This window comes from Excalfactoria chinensis, chromosome 8 (genome assembly GCF_039878825.1).
Source record: "Excalfactoria chinensis isolate bCotChi1 chromosome 8, bCotChi1.hap2, whole genome shotgun sequence".
Classification (NCBI taxonomy): Eukaryota; Metazoa; Chordata; class Aves; order Galliformes; family Phasianidae; genus Excalfactoria; species Excalfactoria chinensis.
This window is the reverse complement of record NC_092832.1, coordinates 18,565,218-18,590,098: the sequence shown is the minus strand read 5'-3', so window position 1 is coordinate 18,590,098 and position 24,881 is coordinate 18,565,218. Positions and strand designations below refer to the sequence as shown.

At 42.9% G+C, this 24,881-nt stretch overlaps 1 protein-coding gene across 16 annotated transcripts in view; it reads right to left on the bottom strand.

Annotated features, from left to right (window-relative positions):
- The window catches only part of PTPRF (protein tyrosine phosphatase receptor type F), a 342,731-nt gene that overhangs the window by 148,664 nt on the left and 169,186 nt on the right, over positions 1–24,881 (bottom strand). For all 16 annotated transcript variants that reach the window (XM_072343754.1, XM_072343753.1, XM_072343759.1 and 13 more), the window contains exons 4-5: positions 20,402–20,547; positions 17,747–17,888 (exon numbers count right to left, since the gene is read on the bottom strand). In XM_072343754.1, the coding sequence (XP_072199855.1) occupies positions 17,747–17,888; positions 20,402–20,547 (288 nt within the window). The remainder of the gene's footprint in view (positions 1–17,746; positions 17,889–20,401; positions 20,548–24,881) is intronic.

The window sequence follows — 24,881 nt, the reverse complement described above, 5'->3', positions numbered from 1 at the left end:
TTAGGCAATGAGCTCAACCAAGAGCCCAGTGCAATGCTTTTAAGCTTCCTAGATGAAGACATTGTTCTTCCATGTTATGCCAATGCCCTGGCCTGCTCTGGCCTCATATGGACATAGACACAACTGCTGCTTTACCAGCAGTGAGAGGTTGCTAGCAAAAAATAAAACAAAACAGATTTCAAAGAAAAGTTAATTTTGTATAAAATTAACTGTGATGTCTTAGCCCCGTCCTTCTCATTAACTGCAGCGCACAGAACAGTCACCATTTCTTTCTAACCTTAGGCAAACTCAAAGCACACACATCTCCTGTTGGCATGATTGCACACATTTCTTCTGCAAGCACAGTGCAAGAGACAGTATGCCCGGAGATGGGCAATGGAAATTCTTCAGGTCACTTCAACCCAACATAAATACATGTCTACAGCATCTGAGCAGCAATCACAGCGAATCCTGTTACATCCAGCTGGCTTCTCCTCTCTATCACACACACAAAGCTGATTTTATAGAAAGTGCTAGCTGGTAACATTTCCTTTGGTTTATGCAGATCACACTGCAAAGCACGAGAGTGCTCTGAATATTAAGCTACTGCATCTTATTCCTTCAAAAATAAATAACTAAGCTGAGGATGAAAAGCAGGGGAGACTTGGCAGATGCTACCCCAGCTATGTTATTCCAAACCTCCGGTGTATCCTCACATGCTTTGGCAAGCGGGACAAGAACAAGGCACCTTCCCCTGAGCAGCCCCCTCCAGTCAGCACAGCTGAAGCCAAGCCAGAGCTTTGGCCTTTGCCTTTCAATTACCTGCCCCCTAGAAGGGGAATACGAAGGCTATCAGGCCCTTGAAGCAGCACAGGGAATAAACTTTCCCAGACCCGGTTTCTGAAATGCTGGGTAGCCGTAATAGGTTTTAGAACACTCATCCCTGGATTTCATAGGGATGGATTCTTTCCTAGACCTCTTCAGTTTAATCTCCTTAAGCCTGGAAGTTATATCTTTACATAGAGTGAAAATATTTTACCGCTGTAATCTAGTTACGAATATTTACACAATTTGCCCCAAATTCTCTCATTACAGCTGCCATTCTCAATTATTCACAGGTAGTGGTACATGCAGTTTCCGTGGAAACCTGCAGCTCACAACCAAGTGACTCGCAGCCAACTGCAGGCCATGGGCACTCGAGCAGAACCGGGTGGATGCGTAATTATGCTGATATCTGACCATCTCAAACCTGTGGATAGAGAAAGGCTGGCTTACGTTTCAGCATCTAAATTTCAAGTGTCTTAACTACGTCAGGAAGCAACCGAGTCCCTGCATCTCCCAAAGCATAATAAACTTGACGAGGAGGCTGTAACTTTTATGACACATCACATTTTCAACATCTCGCTATCATTTTCTGTATTTACCATTGAAAGTAAATGGCAGATTACACCACCATAAAGCTGGTCATAAGTGATTCACTCCATTACATTTCAGGACCTTCCCCACTTCTAACTAGTGCATCCGTACCGGTAACTGCCTTACAATTAGCTGCCCTTTTTTCCTTCCACTAGTAGTGGTTTTATTCTAATAAAGCTCCTTGTCCCTTAAGCACCCTTTGACATTTAACACTCTGAATTCTGGGAGCACCAGAAACAGGTATTATTGAAAAATATTTGAGAGGTCCCTTGGAAATGCTCTTTGGGTCATCACAATGCACAACTGTACCTCCTCGTCAAGCAAGAGCCATGCAAACAGGCCATACTGAACTGCTGAAGGCAGACCATGCAGCAAGGGCTGCCCACTTATTACCCTGTGCACTCTGAGACAACATACCACATCATTTTTCTGTTGTAAAGACTCACGCTTCTCTCTGATATATGATGTCCTACTGAGGTGCTGCCAGTCCAGGCACCAACGATGCTTCATCACCCACACACCGTATTTTCACATGAGCTGCTTCACATTTTTTCCCAAGCCATCCCCCAAGCTACAGCAGAGGCTCTTCCACAGCATGTTCACCAAAACACCAGCCTCCAAACCCTTCTTTTCCAGAAGAATCTCTTCAGCACTCAAGAAACAATTACACGATAACTGGTGATGCTCCCAGTGATTATTTTAGCCCAGTGATACATATAGGTGCACGCAGGTTTGTCTATACCCACCTGCTATCCTCCCTACTGTCTGGTCTTTAATACCCCTGGGCAGAGCTCACAGCAGTGTGGTGTTTCTGCACAGCATGCTGCTTCATGGGGTTTTCTACAAGGCTGTGCTCAGAGCCTTCATTACCCTAACGATGCAATCAGCAACATCCCATGAGGTTGCTGTGCCCTCCCTGCAAGCTGAACCTCACTCCTCCACAGCTGTTCAGGAAAGCAACTCAAGCTTCACCACACTTAGGACAGTATAAGACTCACATTTTCATCCAGGAGTTTCCCCACTTAGCACAGCATCAGGACCAGAGCAACAGATGACGTTTCTGCTGCAAAGCAACTACAGAGTTAATCCCATGTGAAGTTACAGATATAAGCACCACTCAATACATCTAGATGCTGAAGCAATGAGCACAGTTCTGACTGGTAGAGATGCTCAGCAGTAGGAAATTAAGCTCTAATTAAAAGCACTGCATTAAAAATGTTTGTTGCACCTGCTTTGTTCAGAGTTTAGGGTTTGCCAAATGCAATTTCCAAACTACTGAGTTTGGAAAATCCTCAGAGCTCCTAGAAGCAACCCTCTGCACATTACTTAGCAAAGCCAGGCTGGTAAAGCGCTTGCAAATTATCTTGCAAAAAATCAACAGCTCCATTGGGAAAGCAGCGGGTGGTACTCCTACCCCGCACTGCTGCTCAGAGCAGCTGACATGGGAGCATACAAACGCATCCCGAAACGCGGCACTGTGCTCACCTTCCCTGAAAAGCATCAGCAGATCACAGGCAGATTTATTTTATTAAAACGTTGTGGTGTTTTAATAACCAACAAGCAGCTATTATCCTGTTGTTCAAGTAGAAGGGAATTATTTGAGACGGATGACCAGCGGACTGAAGATAAGCACTGTCGACCTAAGAAGCTGTACTTCAGAAGTTCTAAACAAACTTCCCCATATTTACTCTCTTAAATGATGCTCAGTGTGAGGGCAGCAGCATCTCAATTAGATGCAGCGTCCACTTCCCTTCCTGCCCAGAAAACTTGGTGCTGGGGACAAACCCAACACAATTCCCTATGCTTTAGCCATAACTCTGCTGAAACTTGTATGGAACTGCACAGCCACTTCTCTTAAAAAATCAGTCTTTAATAAGTATCTGTCAGGAGAACCTTGAAGATAGAATGGCCTGCGATAATAAATGCCAAAATAGCTTAAAAATGCTGAAAGGGTCACACTAACAGCAGTGCTACAGAGGCACCGTTAAGTGCGTAGCTATGGAGTTTGGGTAATTCCTGCTGGTAAGGCTTTCGTCCGCACTGCACTACCTGCTCTTTCCACAGTAGCTGTAAATTAGCAATTAATGTGACAAGGAGCACAAGTTCAAACTTTGTTATTTGGCAGTGAGGTCCAGTTTCCATGAAATCCGGCACTTCATGTCTCACTCAGCTGAACAGTGCATAAGGGAGTGAATCACTGGGTTATATTCAGATTCTGCAGATTCATTTTTCAGCCACAGAAAAACAGCACTTGCCAGGCTTAGAATAGCAGCACTGAGCTAAAGGACAACCGCGCTGCAAGTTTTTAAAGGATGTATGCCATAAAAGAACAGGTTAAGTGATAAAGGAAGGCATTTCAATCCCATGCTTCAATGAATATTAGTGACACAGTTGTTCGGGTGGTGAAGAAGATGAGCTGTCAAGTTTTGTTACTAAACTTATGTTTCAGAAGGTTTTGTTAAACACACCCGTTTTGTTTTATGGGCACCTTTTATGTGTTTGCTGTTGGTCAGATGAAGGAACCATATGGCAGCACAGGACTAGGTGGGACGCTCCGGAGCTCTCTTGCCTTCTTGTACATAAAAGAGCAAGGAAAGATCAAAAGCAGCAGTTCCGTCTGGCTCAGCTGCACTCACCGCTCTATTTGCTCCAGCTTTGCTTATGATCTGTGTAACTGACAAATAACATCTCACTCGTGTTAGGACTAAATGTTCTAAGGAAAAATGGGAAGTTGGAATCAACCAAGTCTCGATGGGTTACTGCGGCTCACCATCTTTCAGCTTCTCCAAATACCTCAAAACGTGGAGCTGGAAGGGCTGAAAGACTGGGCGAATAAAATTCAGGGTTGAATTTCAGCAAGGAGCCACTGCAGGCAGAAGAAAACTGCCTTGGCGCTCAGCAGCATCTGGGATTTCCCTTTGCTAGGCAAAAGCCTCACACCACACCTGGAGATGTGCACATCTCTGCTGTCAAGATGAACACGAGGAAGAGCCAGGTGCAGCCTTCCACAGCTGTGTCAAAGGACACAAGAGCTTCCCCTATGGCAGGCTGGCATCACAAGCACTGAGCATCTCAGAGGGATGGCAGATAGTGAAGATAGGCTACTGCTACAAACTAGCACAACTAAAAAGGCAACATCTAATTGATTAGATTTGAATACAAAAAGTGCCAAGTGGTTTGAATGCATGGAATTAGAAAAACCCTTCTGAGTCACAGAGGCCAGTTCCCACCTAATATATAACACAACCCCCTCCTGAAGTTTCCTTATCTCATCTGACCCCTGTGCCCCCACACAGCTGGACAAACAGATGTTCCAGCGCCTTCCAGGTGCACTCCTGGTTGCCAGAGGAACAAGTGAAAAAGCATATGTTTGGCCTGTAAGATGGGAGACCTGGAAAGCAATAAATCCTATGACTCACAATAATCATGCAATGCTATGACAGAAAAGGTAAAGCAGCTCTAGGTTGGTCCTCACCTTCTACTTGATTGGGATGCAGAGTACTGCTGCTGCAAACATCATGTGTTAAATAGACTGTAACTATTTAGCGTGGAAGATACAAACAAGGATAAGCACAACAAAGAGCAGAATCCAGAGTGAATCATGAAGCTGAAAATGGCCAAACACTTCACTGTCCCTTCTAATGGAAAGCCTGCAGGGCATCAAATAATACTAGCAATTAACAGCTATGTTCTCACAGAACATCTAGCTGAACTCAGAAACATCTTGCTTTGGGATGTTCTGCAGCCTGCAGAAAGACTTACAGTCCTGACTAGCATTCTGCAAGGCCACGGCTGCTGGGGACAGTCAAGCACAGCTATTTGAAATATGGATAAAAGTAACAAAAAAGTACAAGGAGAACCAAAACCACTTTCTTTTTGCCAACCACAATAAATAGCTCAATAATATAAAATGTCAGTTGGCACTTGAAGCACGCTGGATGGCCAGACAGAAAGTGCATTTTTTTAGATCATTAACACATTGGGAACACACAGATGTGCAGTACGGCTACATCTGTGCATTGTAATTTCTACAGTAGTCACAACTTAATGAATCATCACTTGTGACAAGATCAATGAACCGAATGGAACAACAAACTAAAGCTAGTAAATTCATGCCCAGGGCAAGAGCGAAGGGTTTATTTTATTATTATTTTTTAAACACTTCTGCCATTTTTAGTGTCTAATTAGTAAAAACACGAATCCCTCATAATTCTCTCTCTCTTTGAACGTCCTACCGCAAACGACAAAGATTTTAATCATTTTTGCTAATTGTAAGTCTAGATACTATTCATTTGATCAGCAGTATCTTCCTCAGGACTATGAGCACGCGGCAGGCTTAAGTTACGATGTCAGGACGTACGCTACATACCAATCAGGTGGATCTGCATTAAGCTTGCCACCTCTATGCAAACCAACTGCTATTTCTTCCATCAGGCCACATTATTCCTGCAGGCAAAGCTTCAAACTGAGGTCCCCTCTGCTGCTGCTTTATGAAAGAACAACTTCATACCAAAATCAAGGACCCGAATCATTTATCTGTACAGAAAACACACACAGTTTCCCCCTCCCAGCCTCAACAATTTCAGTACTGTGCTTGCTGATGACGTTTACATGCATACTATCAAGCTAGGTCTCACATCTACTAACAGTACTCTTAAAGAGAAAAAAAAGCCTCCTGACAGAAGGCAACAGACAACACCCAATCTTCTTATACAGCTTGGTCCATGCAAGCACAAGTAGTCCCTTCTGCTTCATTCCCTCTCCTGGGTGAACCATTCTGACCTCCACCATATGCAGGCTTTCAGTGTATTGGTGCTTGCCAGGGGTTCAGCTGGACTCTTGTCTTTGTTCCAGACTGGCTCCAAGGGACAGCAAGCTCTCTGCTTTGCCTGGCTCGCTCTCCCTATGTCAGCATAGAGCTCCAGCTGGAAGGCACTGCCTGCCATTGTAGTGCTGCTGGCACACACCGCTCTGTCCTGCTGGGACTGAAAGAACAGATGCAGGTAGGACTTACACTTGCTCCCTCACTAAAGGCTCATTCTGTTCTTCCTCCTGACCTTCCACGTCTGCCCTTTTTTATAATAGATATCCTGTAATCTCGGACTACGCATTCCCCAATTCATTACCTTCCCCTGCAGCAGCTTTTGCTAATACCACCCTGTGTTCAGTTCATGCATTTTTCATAAATATTTTTATGTTTTCTGTTGTCTATTCAAGAACTTTCTCCTCGCTGGGACCAACTGTGTCATTGTCTAAATCAAAGCCACACAGAAAAATTAATTCATATTGCCTTGCCTGTAAACAAAATACCACATTGGAACTGTATTATCAAAAGGAAGACTTTGGGTTTTTAAGATCTCCAACAAATTAATGTTGGCTGTGTGTTTCCTGTGGTCTGAAAGTAATTAAAAGGTCATAACAGTTGTACTGTGTGTAATGCTTCGTGCATCGAGCTTTATTTTAAAGCGCGCTGCATTTGGTGCTGACAAATACACTTATCATGGGGAAATTTCCCCCAGTCCCAGCCTGGATAACAACACAACAGTGAACACTATAATTGGATAAGGTTATACGTTTGATTGCTATTTGGATTTCCCCACTCAACTCAAACACCAAGAACTTGGAAAGATTTCATCCAGGCTGGACGCTTGTGATAAAAGGATTGAAACAAAAGAGCACAGGATTAGCAAGGCGGATGAATGTCTACATGGCAGCGTTTTCCCATGGCATCAACCAACCTGCCTCATCAAGAAGCTAGATGGTCTTGGAAAAACAGATCTTATTATACCTCACACCTACTGGTTCTCCTTAGGAAAAAGGATTTAAAGAGCTATTCTGGAGCTCTGGGCAGCGAGAATCTGAGTAGGTGAGACTGCCAGAAATAGTCACTATTATCCAACTGAAATATCCTCAAGAACAAACAGCAGTCAGAAAATTCTATGGGGAAGATATTAATACCTTCATAAAGATTCTCAGGGCTTTTAAGACAACAAGTAGAATGGACATACTTTAGACCATTCTTACACCAAGTTTCAGTCACTAACAGCTCAGATGACAAATTAACAATGAGGGGTCACAATAATTACTTCCTTACATCCCAAATTAGGATCAATTACTCCTCTTACTCATTATCTGGGCACCGCTTTTTAATAGGCATCACAAATGTAGAGCCTTCCTGACTAAATTGGATTTAAAAAAACCTCAAAAAACAACCATGATCAACAAGAGGCGTTAAAAGACAAATAGATGTGAGACTTGTGAATAAGTGTGATGCACAAAAACCAGCTGTCAGCAAGGTACAGGTCTTTAATGCAAAGCCAGCCTTGCTTTGTACAACCTCTCAAGCCAAGTCCAAAGGGAGGCCCATCAGCAGCACTCATGTGATTTTCCTTTATTCTGCAGGTGTGTTAAAGTACTTGGGAGATGTTCCCTCCCTTGGGTACAGTGACACACTGCATGCCACCACCACATGCAGGGCCTCACTTCTCAATGACCGGTGCCACACATTTATTGGTGTGTACAGAGATAGCAGCCCCACGTTGTTCTGGCAGTCACTTTAAAATACTGATTTCTCTAAGAATGATTTAAGTGGTGCTGCGGTTTTTGGTGAGAGGAAGAAGGTAAGGCACAGAGCATAAGCCCACAATGACTGCGTAGAAACTTCTGTGTATGCAGATTTATATTTTTGTAGATGTAAGCACCAAGTTCTATATATTCACGGTTATCACATTCTGTTCTCTCCATGCTCCGTTTTCCATGTAAGAATTCACTCTTTAGTTCTATTAAGTGGATATATTCTCCCACTTCTGCAGGAGAAGTTGCAGAAGAACAGTATGGTGCTGCGTCTTCTCTGACATAAGTCACAGAATACCACTAAATGACAACAGGTCACTAAGCTTTGAGCAATGAGTCTCTCAGTTATGAACAGGTACAGAAGGTAGTTTTGCTGAAGTCTTTAAGGGCTCAGAAAGCCTTTTAAGGACATCTTGCTCTCGCCCTTCCCTTCTTCCTCGGAACCAAAGCAGACAATCCACATGGCACTGTCAAGCAGCGTTTCCTATTAATTTCCAATAGTTGAAATAATGAGGTACTAACTCTCTCAGAAGGCTGTTCCACAACCTAACAGACTTCAAAGACTCTACAAATATATACCAGCAACTAACTTTATTAGTCAGCAGGAGAAACCAGCAGGGCCGACACACAAGCTACAGAGAGCACATCTGTCAATAACAGGTTGCTGTAGTTCTCCACAGCCACTCTCAGAATGAGGCATCTTGAAAGAGACGCAGCCATAAGAAAGGTCTTTTGAAACATCTGATGATAAAATCTATTATTGTAGCTTCTGGCGGGCACTAGTAGGCATAAAATCTGATGAGGACTGTGATGTTTTTTTCTGACAAGGTTTACAGTGACAGTTACTCAAATTATCTAAAGGAACCAACTTCTTGTTTGTCTCTTCTAGTTGAATTAAGTACACTTCCATTTAAGTGCCTTTTAAAATAAGAAATTGATTAATTTATAATTGCATGTTTTCTTTCTTTCTTTCTTTTTTTTTTTTTCTTCTTCTCTAAAAGACTTCTAGATCCATTTATACACAACTCATTAATAGAAGCATTTTCCCCTGGCTGCCAGTCCTCCAAACTCAATTCATTAACTGAGAGTCACTGGGTCCAGCCCTAGCATAGTTATTACCAAATAAACTTTTTGAGAGCTAAATCAGGGCTCACTGACACCTAATCAACTCCGCTCTCTTGTTCACTATTATTATGTTCACATTATGTTTCTCATGTTCACAAACATAAGAAATACTAAGAAGTTCTGCAATAAGCCTGCTGTGCCTTGAGTGGAAACAAGAGATGAGACAAATGTGGGTGTATTAGAAAGGCAGACAAAGCAGTCTAGCCAGAGAGCACATAAATGAAGACAGCAACCTGTCCTAGCAGTGCATAGGGTACCTCCAAAAATCCACAGTGCTTTAGGAAAGACATCTGCAAGGCTCAGTGTATCCATCTTTAGATACATGTTAAAGAGAATACCAATAAAATCCCCTCAATCAAACAGGAACAAGTGCAGAAAAGGTCTGCTAAAACTAGATGGGAAGAACTGGAAACTGGTGGACAGTCTATGATAAGGTGGGGTTTTCAGTGCAAGGGGAGGCTCACCCAGTCATGTTCTGGCATGGCTTAGGGCATCAGTTAGCACATCTCTCAACCTATACATCCTTATTTACTTCAAATTTTACAAGGTATGTTACACCCACATTGCAATGCAGCTGTTTTGCCTCAATAGTATCTATGACAAAAAGCTTACAGAACATATAACACCTCCCTGGCAGCCTTCATTTGCTGCTCTGTTATCATCCTTTTTAGACGACCATTCTTTTTAGTGTCTGCCTCAACATCCTCAGAGACGACTGCAAGCCCATCCTGACGATAAACTCCATCATCTACGGCATGCAGTACCTTTTCCTCTAGCCAAGGTTTTTTTGTCATGTTTCCTGCTTCTCACCCCCTTCACAGTCCCAGCCCTGAGCTTTCAGATGCTGCTGCAGCCACAGGGGTTGAGGCAGATGGGACCACCAGCCTCCACGTGGTGACGTGCGAGGCAGTGCTGGTGGCTGCTGTCTCCCAGCTGGGACCGATGATCTGTTCCAATGGAGAGTCAGATCAGATTAGCTTAAACCACAGACAATTTAATCTAACCTGTCTGATTTTAAACTGGAACAAAGACACAGAAGCAGTCATCTGGCCATCCCTGGTCTCAGCTGGGACATGGCAAGCCACAGCACCGTCCCCAACAAGAAAGAAACCTGCCTGCGTGAGCAGATCTCTGCCAGAGTTAAACTGATCTGTGTGTGCCTCATTTACCTCTGGAATAGGCAGAACGTTTTGCAAACAGAGCAGCAGTAGCGAACAGCCTGACACACTTTCCATAACACTTTCCTAGGAAGCTGTAAGAGTGAGAAGCAACCTGTCTTCACACCCAGAGCCCAGGAGAAGAGAGAAAAAAATGCCCAGAGCTCAATTATCAATTTTCATAACAGATAAGTTACCAGGAGGTTGCCGCAATGCTCTAAATGAGCATCTGTGCTTCTGGGTATTTTTGTGAAGGATTTGAGAAATGGACTAAGTAGAAAGCTGACAACAGTTACTAGTGACAAAATCTTGTAGGTGTTCATAGAATGGTTTGGGTTGGAAGGGCCTTTTAAGATCATCCAGTTCCAACCCCCTGCTATAGGCAGGGACATCTCCCTCTAGACCAGGTTTCCCAGCCCCCATCCAGCCCGGCTTTGAACGCTTCCAGGGAGGAGGCATCCATAACTTCACTGGGCAACCTGTTCCAATGTCTCATCCCCCCCACAGTAAAGAATTTCTTCCTAGTTGTGTTGTTTCCACCCCATCTTGAGGGCTGGACATATCAGCAGCATAAAGGTTTTGATCAGCGTGGGCTGGGAAGAGGCCAACATGACAACAGGTAAAATATCTCCACTGGCTGGTCCAGAACATCATTCCCCAAAATTAACTTGTACTACTAAACATGCCAATAGATTGTTATACTGTACTGCATGTTATAATTACCAAAGCATACCCTTAGCATGGGACAACGATTCCATTGGATTACAATATGCAAACGACTTTGCATAAAACAGATTAATGTGCTTGGAAGAAAAGTAACATGCAAACAGGCACAGAAGAAATATCCCACAGGGACAGGAACTCAAAAAGTATTGACTGCTGCCTAAATGATGTGAAGGAATACATCATTGAGATGTTGCTTTCATTATGTATACCTCATCCTTCCCGTACCACAAAGGGGATCTCACAACCAACAAGAAAGGGTTCATTCTTTCACTCTGAAATTATGCACGTCGACCTTCAGATTTCACTTCCTAAGATGGTATCAATATCAGCATGAAGAGTAAAAATTCTAGAAGACAATGTTCATAACAGAATGGAGACAACCATCGCTAGAAGGACCCCACACACAAACCAGTACACAATCCTAATATTCCTTGGTACAGAATTTAAATGGCACCTCTGCCCACAGTATTGTAACTTGAAATGGCCTTAATTATACTTGTTTCACAGAGGTAACTGGAGACTCTCTTCAAAACAAAACAGCAACAATGCAAAAACAAGCAAAGGAAAGCAACCCAAGCATACAGTCTTTTTCACAGGATACAATGGCACACTATTTCAAGATACCTAGCAGTTGCAACACACGCTCTGCCATTAGAGCTGTCAAAGAGTTCTACAGCAAACAGTTCCTTATTTGTCTGCCACTTAAAGTTGACTTGTTTCTATCTGGGAAGCCCTTCCCGTATCTCAGGTGCTGCGTCTGGGTGCTGCTCTACCACTGGAGCCGTCAGCTTGCTGACAACAAGGTGACAACATCCCCTCCTGCCACAGATGTAATCTCACAGGATCTCATTTGAGAGCCAACATGCAGAAACAGTCACTCTCTGTAAGAGACAAATATTCTCGAGTAAGTATCTTTTCAGACACAAGGTTTTATGGGAGTGCACAATTCCAGAGGGCTCAGCTTAGCATTAAGTACGTGATATTTCACATAAAACTTTTCAAAGGTTGTATTTCTTGCTTCATAAACTTGTGGAACGAACCTGGATGTTAACCTTAGTGCATGGCAGTCTTCTGATGGAACATGCTATCACGGATACATTCTATGGCTATGTACCATTAGTTAATCATTTTAAACTGAGTAAGAAATGGAAATTATGGCATTTGGGTCTGATAAGTTCTAAAGATCTGCTGACGCTCCTGTTTGGAAGAGGCCAACATCATTTATAACTTTACCTCAGCTGGTAAGTAATTCTTTGCCTCCTGTTCACAGACAAGAGAGCCTTACTTGTTAAATATTACAAAAGTGAGCTGTGAGGGTAACACTACTGTTATCACCGAATCTGATCTTTAAAAATAAATAGACAAAACTGTACTGAGATGATAGGTGCTCTATAGATATCAAAGATTAAACAGATGAACTATCTTCAGGTTTTCTGGCAGCATGAGATGCAATGGTGATACAAGTAAAACACCCTATACATTTTCTTGGTCTATTTCTAACAGACTTCCAGTTCTGCTCAACCTTCTATGCTATGGGGACCGAGAGACCACCTATTTTCCCTTGAACTTCCAGGATTCTTCTAGGTGTTGTGCAGTAATTGAGAAATGGCAAGGCTTCTTAGCGGGATGACAGGGCTACTAAATTGACTTACCAGAGGAATGCCAGGCAACCTGCTGCTGAGCAGCATAATACACTCTTTCCTTGTGAACACTGCTTATACCTTAATAGCTTAAGTCCACGTGAGCTGGGATTTACACTCTTGGAGGTGACAACCTAAACTTCTCAATTGTGTTACCATGAGTAATTGGCTTAACGTTTCCCTTTTTATCAAGCACAAGACATGTCACCATCCGGCACAAAGCAAATGCTCCCAGGCTTCTTTGTGCAACACCATATTAGCAGTGAAGCAGGTGGAGGCACAGTGAGCTTGGGAAAGCAAGTGACAGAGGTCCTTGACCTGAGTCTCATACAGATGGGAAGTACTGTTTGGGTTGCCTGGGTGGAGAGCAAAGAGCAGGGGTAAGATCTCTGCTATCACAGCAGCCTCCTCATGGAGAGACCAAACAAAGCCAAAATAGTCAATGGCCATGAAATGAGAGGAGGAAAAAAAGCTGCTCTCTCCTGGCCAGAGGCACGAAGAGAGCACTACTGGTCTCAGGAGCAGTGGTCTATGAGGAGGCTTAATTCATTTACAGAATCAGAACAAGCACATCCAAAGGGATTCAATTTCCATTCCATAATTGCCTCAATTCTATAATGCATTGCTAAAAATTCTTCTTGGCAAAAAGACACGAAAGCATGAGTCAAAGCCCAGTGATCCTACTGATCCTTCTGTAACTAACCAAACATAAACAAGGATTAAACATAGCTAACTTCTGTTTACCATTGCAATAACAAAATTAGTTTTAGAAGAGCGTTCACAAGAAGGACATATTGTCTCAGGCCTTGGGAGAGCCAGCTCTCTGCAGAAATCATTTGTAACAGTCAAATGTTTATCATGTACAGACTTTAAACAGAATAACTCTAGGAACTGGAATACAGCTGGCAGATGGTGAAAGAAATAAAACTCATGACATGGTTCAGTAATCAGCAAATTACAGTGATGTGGAGGTGCTTCCAGCCCTGGGACATTCCACAGCTCCACAGAGATGCACCAAAACTTCCCTGATTCCTGACAGAATGAATCTGACCAGGGAAACTCAACCTGCCAGGGTACCTGGATGCTGAAAGCTGGTGTGCAGGCAACCCCTTCCCTAGTTTTTCTACCTGTCCTCTGAATCAGGAGCTGCTCTCTGGGCTGACAGCTCTATGCCGTATTATTAGGAGTCTGCATAGGGGATTTGCACAGATCTATGCTGGAAACAGTAAGTGGAGATGAGTCTCATTTTCATTTAACCTACTTAAAAACAAAAGGGAAATGAAACTCTGAATATATTCAGTATCACTTGGATATGGCTGTACGCTCTGGGTTACAGCACAGGGAAAAAAAAAATAATCTAAGTGCACTGACAAATCAACTGCAATTAGTTTCCAAATTCTAGGAATAAAGCTTGCAACCCAATGTTCAAGCTGGAAAGCTCTGCGAGAAGGGACTGACCAAACAGTCTGTATTTGAGCCTTCTCTTCCTTTCCCAAACAATCCATGTTTCCCCGCCCACCCCTCGAAGACCAGTTATGCATTGCTCTTCCCTCTCTACCTGCTGGAATCCACAGACAGAAGGCAGCCTTCAGCCTACAGGTGACTAGAGACAAGCACCATTCTTGCCACCCTTCCCAGCACGGCTGCAGTGCTGAGCGTGGAGCTGGGTGGGAGGGCACCAGGCCGGCACTGCCGCAGGCTGCCTGCAGCCACGTCCTTCTGAGCTGGCATCCTTCCTACTCCCATTTCATATAATCTTCCTATTTAAAACGCTTGGTAATTCTCAACATTACACCTGAATGATATATTTATTAATTTGTTAGAGCCACTAACTGTCCCCGAGGCTTTTCTAGGGAATGTGTGTCAGCATATTGATTCTAGCCTCCCCTCCTTGCACTGCTTTCCTCCTCTGCCAGGCAGGCAGGAACGTACTTCTGTGCTGCTCCAGGTCATAATTGGAAAAAAGATAGAAATGTTCAATATGACTCATACATAATTCAGCTTATCAGCTACCCGGGAGAAATGAGAAGAGAAGGTATATGCACGTCTGTTTCTTCTACTATCAACTGAAGAAATAATTTCCAGTTACACCAAGTATATACGTAGTTTGTACACAACAGGATTTGCGGTTAGGAGAAAAAAAATGAGAGAGAAGGGAGTGAGAATGAGAGGGCAGCAGGGAACTGAACTGTTAGAAGAGATTCACATCCGAGGATCCCCTTTTCCTTGAGAAGACTGGACTCAGGCTTCTCTCTTAATATTCAGACCAGAATAAGTTAGCAATTAGAAAGGATTATCTGCCTCTGATCTGTAAAACGTTGCGCAAATCTAAATAAAATAAAGCTCCAGATTAGTCAGCTACAAAGACATCTAAATAAGAGCCTGCTAAACCCTGACTGTGACTTCAGGATTTAATGTTAAGGCCCGCGTTCTAAAGAGCAAATTGTGCAGAAGCATTAAAACTTATTGTTATAAAGGATTTTTAATGTAAAAATCAATATGTACTCTGTATTTAGCAGCATGTAACCATAAGGACGTTTTTGATAGAGCTTTGTCATGCATCAGGGACCGCCACATTAGTCAAATTCTTGAAAGGAAGTGCAGAATATCTGCATCGTTCAAAATGCCACCTGAGAGCAATTACAGAAATTATTTTAACCCCAGAAGCAGAGGGAAAATCCAATCCTAGCTGACAGCCTTGAGGGGATCAATCGTTCCACGTGAAACGTGTCATTTCCAAATAGCTCTGCTAAATTCAGGTGAGGAAAGCAGTGGCAGCCCAGAGAGGCGGGGTTCTTTACGCTTGTATTTTACAGACCATTGAGGCTGTTTGAACACAGCCACAAACAGCACTGACTGATAATATCTGCTCTGCAAACCCATCAGCTGAAGAATTTTTTATCAGCAAAAAATGTCACGTTCTCAACATGCAGGAACGGTGTAATCTATGGCAGACAACAGAGTGGGATGAAGCGGCGTGGTTAAAAAAAATAAACTCACTTCCTTAAAATCTCAGAAAAGAAAGCAAGATACAAAACGTGTTTTTCTCAATGCAGGTACATCGTAACAGAGCTCACCTGCTCCATCAAGTTAAGCCAACACACATGGCTCTTCCTCCTCTGTAAGCTAGCTCACAACTCCATATGCATGAGCACGCTCAAATCACTTTACAGCAATACTTCTTAATTTTACACATTATGAGAGTACCTGGAAGGGGTCGATACTCTTCAGGTAGAGAGGAAAACACAGCCCCAAGCCTGCAGGTGGTTTTTGACCTCATGGTATCACGTTAAAATCAGCATTAGCCCCAATTTAAGGCAGTTTCCAAACAGAAAAGCAGGCTCTGTACTTGACTGGTACTGACTTTTGCTTCCATAGCTCTTAAACAGCACAGGCATGTCTTTTCCTGTTCCTAGTGTTTCATAGCATTCCCTATTTATGCGGTGGTCTGCAAGTTTTACCTCATCAGGAACTCAGCAGGAGCTCCACAGAGCTGAGAAATACTGTTATGCTCCTTTATGCAATGCGTGTCTCTGTGGGCCTTTGAACATTTAACACAGAGCAAATAAATTATTAGTGCGTGTGTGCATGTGCATGCAGATCTAAGATACATAAAGGCAAGAGCAACCAAAGGAAACAGGAATGTTCGTGGAACAGTTAGTTATTAAAGCATCTACTATCACAAAAAATCCAGTTGTAGGAATCATTTAAATGCAGATCTGCAAGGAAAATGCTGAAAGAGTTCTGCTGAGCTTTGTGTACTCGCATACATGGCTGCAAAGGCAAGGAGTAACAAAAGGGACCAGCTTTTTTTTTCCCCAACAGTTTTCAAGTCTATAGCACCTGTTATCCATCTCTTAATACTACTGCTGAAGAGCAAGCTGATCCTTTAAGATGCCCCACCTCCAGAAACAAGATACACAATCACATCAAGTATTGAATGATTTCTATGACTCCCATCATCAGAGTGCCTGAGCACATTACAGCTGTTTGATGTATTCTTTGTCACAGAGCAGAGAGGAAAATATGATTACCTCTATGCTATAAATGGGAAAAGAGAACAAGGGACCACAGTAATGTATCTGGGAAGTCAATGGCAAAGCAAGGAAACAAACAGCATCGCTCTGCACGGCTGGCACACTCACAATGGGACAACCACTCCTGTGCTCTCACAGCCAAGCTGAACAGAAAAATGTCATGTGATTCTGATGATTCAAAACCATACAAATACTTCCCAGTTTTTTTCCCCTACTCAAAAGTTTCTCCATCGATCCGTACACACCCCAAGCAATTTGCTTAAGCCTTCTCTCACTTGTCTTAGTAAACTCAGATAAAAAAATCCATTCAGCCAAACGTCCTGAGTTTGTAGCATCCCAACACACTTACAAAATCTTATATGTAAACAAACACTGCAACACGTTGATGTGCTGAAAAAAATCCCTTTTGCCTTAAAAGCAAACAATAATTCTGACAATCTACTATAAAAGAAATCATCAAGTGATCACAAGCCCCTTGTATCTTCCACACAGCTCTTCCACAAAACATTCCATTTAGAAGAAATAGAACACGGCAAGAAGAAAAAAACCTCATATATCAGACAAGGACTGAAATATGTTGTTCAAAAGGAGGAAGAGAATAACAAGTCGTGACTACAGTGAAAAGTAAACACAGCTAAATTCCGTATCGAGCTCAAAATCTGAAGAATAACCTAGAAATCCATTCCAAAAGAACAGTGCTGATTTAATCCAGAAGGTGCAGCAACATAGATTAAGTTTCTGATTGTCAGACTCAATTCTCAGATTCCCTGAAGATGGGTATTATATCAAAGCAGACAGATGAGAGAAGTATACAAATGTCTCTTTAGCTGGGCCTCCAAGCCAGGAACAACACACCTCAATCAGACAATTCAACTAATACACTTTGAGGAAAGTTCAGAATCTGCCATCCTTTCTGCTCGTGATTGTGTGAAAAATAACAGCTTCCATCACTAAAAGAAATCACAGCAAATGGAAGAGGAAGAACGCAGCTTTTCCAAAGCACGCTGAAATGTCACCGTGTCATTTAAGAGCGCTACAACACAGCTACCAAAGCCAGAACTGTCTAAGGACACAAAAGTCGCTTCCCACTTACCTTCTAACACTGTTAATTTGGCACTTGTGTTTATCTCCCCAACGCTGTTGGTGGCTGTGCACTCATAGATTGCTTCGTCTCGATGAACACGCAGCGGCTGTATCCGCAGAACGGATCCCGACCCATCATCAAACTCGATAACCTTTAACAACAAAAAGCAAGCAGTTCTTAAGCGATAGCTACTTCAAGGGAAACAAAGTCAAAATAATGCAGGGGTTAAAAACAAAACATAACACCCTGTAATCTACAAAATAGCATGTAACTAACTATGCTGTTCCATGTCCAGAAATGCAAAAATTTCAGTCAAGAACGTATCAGCCATCTGAGAAGCCTAGAACAAATGAAGATCCAATGAGGTTCTTTGTGAAGCAATCAAGCATGAAAAACTATCAACCTGGTAATAAAGAAGCGGATCTGATGATTTAAAACATCTGAGCTGTATTTGCACTAATGGTTTTACTAATCGCGCTGATCGCAATTTAGTGCCAACTCTCACCTTCATGGAAGAGCAGGATGATGTACCCCTGTGGAATCAGGAACAGAGTTACAGACCTACAGCAATTGCCTGAGCACCTACAGCATATGCTAACTTCAGTACAAAGCGAGGGGTTGTAATGTCCTTCAGCATCAGGTACCTTGCAACTCTGCCACGATCATCAACGATGTAATTATAGCTTCTTCCCCAGCATAATAAATAAAGTCCTTAATAAATCATTGCCTCTCCATCCTGCTAAGGAAGCTGCAACATACATTACTCCAAGAGAAGAAAGAGGTACCTGTTAGCTTACAGCTGGATCGCTATAAGCTACACCTTAATGGCAAGTCAGTGAAGGAGCAGCCTCGGGCCACTGTTAATGCCGAGCTCATCCTTCTCCTATCACTAAGCACTGTAAAACTTGAACATATTAACTGAACTGCGGATGGTAACACCATGAGGGAAATGCACAGAGCCCTGCTGTCACTGGGGAATTCAGGGGCAGACAGAGAGACTAAGCTGAGTGTTCTTCCAGAAACACGTGTCAGCCTGGGACCTGCATCACCTCTGTGCAAAACTTCCAGCCGGTTTGCAAGAGCGCTGCTTATGGGTGCTTCTCACAGCCCAGGACTGAGGGAGTGAAAATGGAAATGCAAAAACAGCAAGCTCCACAAGGCTCTGCGGTGACAGGAGATAGGAAGAACCAGAAGGGTAACCACTGGAAATCTGCAATTCCTCACACTGGAAGGAACAACCATTCTGCTTGAAGTAATAGAAACAGATGACCAAAAACCCTGCTCTGGGATCTGCAGCAGCAGATGGGGCAGAGAAAGGTGATGGTGACTGCAGTATGTTTCAAGAAATTACTTTCTTATTTTATTTTTTTTTTATTGGATTTTAAATTAAATATGGAACTGAGACAAAACGCTACATCTACTACTATAATCCTTCCATGCTGTTATAAGGCAACACAGTCAAATGGAGATACTCATTCAGTTCAGCGATAAGGATTAGAACACCATGAGGTGAAAGAGCAGGAAAGCCCTTTTTCCCTTCGTGCCCCCTGAATAAATGCTGTGTGTGTGAGGAAGAACCTGGCAGACACCAACACCAGCAGCACTGCTCAGTGTGCTAACTGTGGATACTTCTTTTGTGCAGTAGCTCAGCATGCCTACACATTGGGTTTGCTGGCTTTTTCTCATTTTAACCGAATTACGGTTTTCTTCTAAATAAAGATGTAATAATGATAAAAATGATAATAATGAACAGTTATCTGCCAAAATATCCAGATAGCACTCGCTATCTCCAGCACAACAAAAATGTCTCTACTCTGTATCAAAAGTGATGTGAATAAAGGTATGAGATTGCTCACGTGAGTGCATGTAACAGCACATATCCCTCTGGTAAGCCACAAATTCACCTCAAAGCTTATATTTACTTACAAACCTGAATGTTTAAACGGTTACTACACAACAAAACTTAAACCTTTATTGGGGAAAAATACCAATGTAAAACAAGATTGAAATTGATTACTTTAATCAATGTTTCCTGCTCACATACAAAATCATGATTAAAATTGGTGACTTGAATCAATCTGCTCTGGGCTACAAAGTCATCTGCGCTCCAGTCAGGAAAGCAAAAACATCAAAGGCAGGGTCACACTTCCAGGGGCAGTTTTAGAGAGACAAACCCAATCCAAGAAAAAGCAAAGTGAAGAAAAAGGTGGAAAAAGTCAGTGGAAACATATTTGCTATCTAAAATATGAACCTAATTGGACACCTATAGGAAGATGAGTCTGGAGGGCGAGATATATGAGGAGCAGTTGAGGTCCCTGGGTTTGCTCAGTGTAGCAGGCCAAGGAGGTACCGTGTCAACATTCACAATAAAAACAGAAAACCATTGCTGGATACAACTTTTATCTGCCACCCCATTCAGCATATGCCTGTTTTTCACCTGAAGAAGGGTCTCCCATGTGCGTGCAATCAGCATCACACTCACAAATGACAACATTGGCTCTACAGATAGCAGTGACGCAGGGCAGGAAGCTTACTTTAAAGTTCTAGATTTAGTATTGCTGTGTTGCAGAGAAATCTGAGCTGCAGTGGTGAATACCACGGACAAACCTGCTAACATAAGGGGTATTTTTTCCATTTTATTTTAATTTTTGTTTTCTTAATTACCTCAAACCGCTGAGAACTGACTTTCTTCCCCTTCTTCATCCATGTGATTCGAGGTTTGGGCTCTCCTGTTGCCTGACACACAAAAGAAGCCACTCCTCCAGAAATCCCAATCTGATCTTCAGGAGCTTTCATAAATGTTGGTTTGCCTGGAAAAAAACAACCGGATCACCCCATGAGGACACAGCATCAGATAAGGAAGGAACGAGTCATATACATCTAAATTAAAAGATAATTGGTGCTCCCGCTACAAATCCAGGTTGAACAGCCTCGGTCACACAAAGTCAGCACAGCCTGCGACATGACAAGCACGGTTTCTGCTTGAGTAACCTTTTTCCTGAATTGAATGAAGTCCATCTGCTTTGCCTGTAAATGAGGGCAACAGAGGGCTCCCCCCAGCCCTCACTCATTCCTTCAGGTAAATGAGAACGTGGAACAATTTTTACCATTTGTTTTTTAAATCAATGGATTTTTTGCAAGTCTCCCAACATGGTCACAGCACTGGAAAATACAGAATGGCTTTTTGAATGGTTTTTATGTGCACAACTACAAACCTTTAATTTCGTTTCAGATGTGGACTGGCATAAAATTTCTACAGCCTGAATAGCTGGAAACCTGCGCAGGTTGGGCTACGCTTGGTAAAACTAATCACTAAAAATGAAAGTCAGCAAAGAAACCAAAGTGACATTCCGGCCTGAAAGACTCAGCAAAAATGATATATATATATATATATATATATCATGTAGCATTTTAATAATCAATAAGAAGTTTCATGAAAATACAGTTGCATCCTCTGGATCAATCAAATTAGGTGTCCGGGGTTGAAATTCTGCAACATCCCAGGGCAGTTTTGAAATGCTGCTTTGACCAAGGAAGAAACCTGGGATGATCTCTTACCCTTACAGAGCATTAAAACGTTTAACCCCACGCAGGGGGTTCACAGAGTGCAGCCACAATGTCACTCAGGCACAGGTCACCATGGGGCCACATATAAAGTATAGTGTACAACTCTGATTAATCACTTCAGAGATTAACCTGGCTTAGAAACAGCACAGAGAAGACTCCTTTCTTCACCTTCCTGTTCTTAACACAACCACGAGGGTGGCCTTGAGGGAGATGGGCACACCTGCAAACCCAAAACCCAAGGGGTTTTTAACATTAAACTTTTGAAGAACCACAGGCTGAGTTTTCAAGATCCAGGTGGGTTCAGTGGCCCCAGGAGAAAACACTGTTTAAAGATATTTTCCTTATGGGTAAGGAGATTAAAGTGCTGACCTTGACCATAGGTATTCAGAAGTGCGCTGAATTGTACTCATTCTCAGTGAAGAGAACCTTTAGGACTGAGCAAAGAAAATAGCTCAAACCCCAGAAAAAAAACCCTTTAAGATATAATGGCCACCATCTGCAGTCTTTGGCACACTGTCCTGACATTAACAGCAAGCAATTATTAAGTGTGCTTGCTTAACTGAGGCTGGTTTCCCATATTTACTCATCTACAATCACGTCTATTTCTACTTAGTTTATATTTACATATATCTGTGTTTATTCACCTCTCATCTATCCCAGTGAAATGTTAATTTACTGTTCAGGCAGCTGGTGATTGCGTTGTGATTGACTGTTTTGCAATGCAGTGTGCTGAGCTGATGCCTTGTATTGCATTCCTGCACTTGATTTGTTCTTTTGATTTTCTGTTATTTACTCTGTGATCTTAGGAAAATAGTCTAAATTTTTCAAATGACAAATACGGCAGAATCCAGAACTTCTGTCCTTGAAGAATACAATGCAATTACACCTCTCAGTGTACACCAACTCCCCAGTTCACACACGGAGGACTTACTTTACTTTTGTACATTTAAAAAAAGAATCAATACTATTAAAAACCAGAACAAAAGGAAACAGAACGTTCACAGGCAGTAAAACCTTAAAAACCCACTGTCTTGTTCAGCTTGAATTTACATTGTCGTAATGAATCTTTTTTTTTTCCCCTGCACATTTAATTGAGCAACACTCGTTTCAGGAAACCATCTAAATCCACCGAGACCGGTCATAGAAGCATAGCTGTATGTATGGGAGATTGGTAATCACAGCCTGAACCTCTGATTAATCAGCTGAGGCAAGTATGGGGTCAGCTGTGGGAGCACAGGTGAGAGTGATGTAGCTGTGCTCCCGGAAGGGGTGGAGCTTGACTCCATCCCCTCTGAGACCTCATTTAAGGGCTGACTCCCACTGGAGCAGTATCTCTTGGAGATCGCTCACCAGGGAGGACTGCCTCAGCTGCTTCAGTCAAGGCACCACCGTTGGTGAGTTTTCCCTTTACTCATTCACTTATATACCTTCTGTACATTTTGTTTCCATCTGTACATTTAAAACCAATACATTTGGCGAGCCAGGCAGGAGCCTGCAAATATCGGAAAAAAAAAAATGTCTTTCCTGTGGAATGTGTTTAGCTGGTTCAAGGGGGAGAAGATCACCCCCTTAGGGAAAATCCTCCCTGGACAAATACCAGGGTTTGAGGCGTCCCCATATTTTCAATTAGCGACGATTATCGAACAATGGGGGCCCTTACGGGTAACGGGCAATATGTCCCCTTACCATCTAACTGAATACTTTCAGGGGTTGCAAAAAGATATTTTGACAACCAAAGAAAGGCAAATGGCTGCATCCATGGCTGCTTGGCCTTTATTGAATGCTTTAAATCAGGCAGAGGTTAAATCAGATAAGATTGAACATGAAAATCAATTATTAAAAGCCCGCATTGAAAAATTGGAGGGCGAAATTAATCTATTAACGGGGAAAAATTCATCATTTTTTTCAAACACCCCCCAAATTAGATACATTACAATGGATGATAGTAAGGATCCTGAAACATCGGATCAAACTAAGGTCACTAAATCTGACCTAGAAGAGCCACTTAAGACGGACTTATTAGAAGTCCGTCCTATGGTAACCCAAAAAACAAAAAAAGTCCAGGAGCGACCAGCAGGGGTGCCTCCTGATCAATGGACCCCTGCTGACTCCTATTTACACGTAACAGCACGTCCATATACACCCACTGAACTTATGGATCTAGTACAGCGCTTCAGGCAAAGACCAAGGGAAAGTGTCCCAGCCTGGCTGTTACGATTATGGGACTCGGGAGCAGAAAGTGTAATAGTTAGCGGCTCCGAGGTATCTAAACTAGCAACTATAACAGTCCATCCTGCCCTGAGGCAGAGATTGTACTCAGGGTCCCAGTTCCCTGAAGAGAATCATTCGATCGTAGATTGGATAATGGCTGCCTGCCGTATGGTATGGTCAAATAAAACAGACATGCCAATACATACAGGAATGTGGTCTTCTATGGAAGACCTACAAAATTATATCCGGGAACTAGGCATGCGAGAGGCTGTCTATGAAGATGTATCTGTTAGTCCGGACATGGTGAAGTTTTCCGCGGGAATGAGGGACCTAATCTTACAACAGGCTCCCTCACATATGTATGGAACATTGGTTTCTATATTGAATCCTCTAGTGGCCGCAGAGGCAGCAGTCCAGCATGCTGCCCAATTGGTAGCGGACCTGGGGGAAACGGAGCGCCTAAGAACCAAGCGCAATATTAGAGTAATTGAAGATCCTGAAGTTTTTCCAATAGCCCGAGCCAGGAGATCGGCTCCACGAACCCCTCGGGCGGGACCCATTAGGGTGTCCCGAAAACAAATGTTTAATGATCTACTCCGAGCAGGTGTTCAATTTGCCAAAATTGATGGGCAGCCCAATCACGTTCTGCTTCAGTTGTGGAAACAGCTGAAGGATGAACAAAAATTTCAAAACCGCCCCAAAAGACCGGGGATAAGGCTTATAGAACGACGACCAACAACAGTTTGGAATCTAGAAGACTTTATCGTGCCAAATAGGAAAAAGAGGCCACCTCAGGTGCCTCGGGTCACAGTACCAGAGGCATCAGAGGTAAAAGACTTGAATCTGGCCCAGTTTATGGCGTGATGAGGGACGTCAGTCACCCTAGGGCCTCTAGACGGGACCGGAGGCCCTATGTGGAATTGACAATATATTGGTCCCGAGAAAATGTGCAGAAGGTTATGGCCCTCGTTGATACGGGGGCGGAAACATCTATAATTTATGGAGACCCAACAAAATTCAGAGGGAACAAAGTAATGATTGGAGGCTTTGGGGGACAGACCGTTCCAGTCACCCAAACTTGGGTAAAATTGGGGGTCGGGCGCCTCCCACCACGGGAGTACAAGGTATCTATTGCTCCAATTCCGGAGTACATATTGGGAATTGATATCTTGTGGGGTCTGGCTCTCCACACAACAGTGGGAGAGTTCCGGTTGCGGCAGAGATGCATTAGTATCCGGGCAATTCAGACAATATTGAGAGGCCATGCAAAACATGAGCCTATTTGTCTGCCCAAGCCACGTCGGATTACTAATGTAAAACAGTACAGACTCCCAGGTGGGCAGGATGAAATAACAAAAACAGTGCA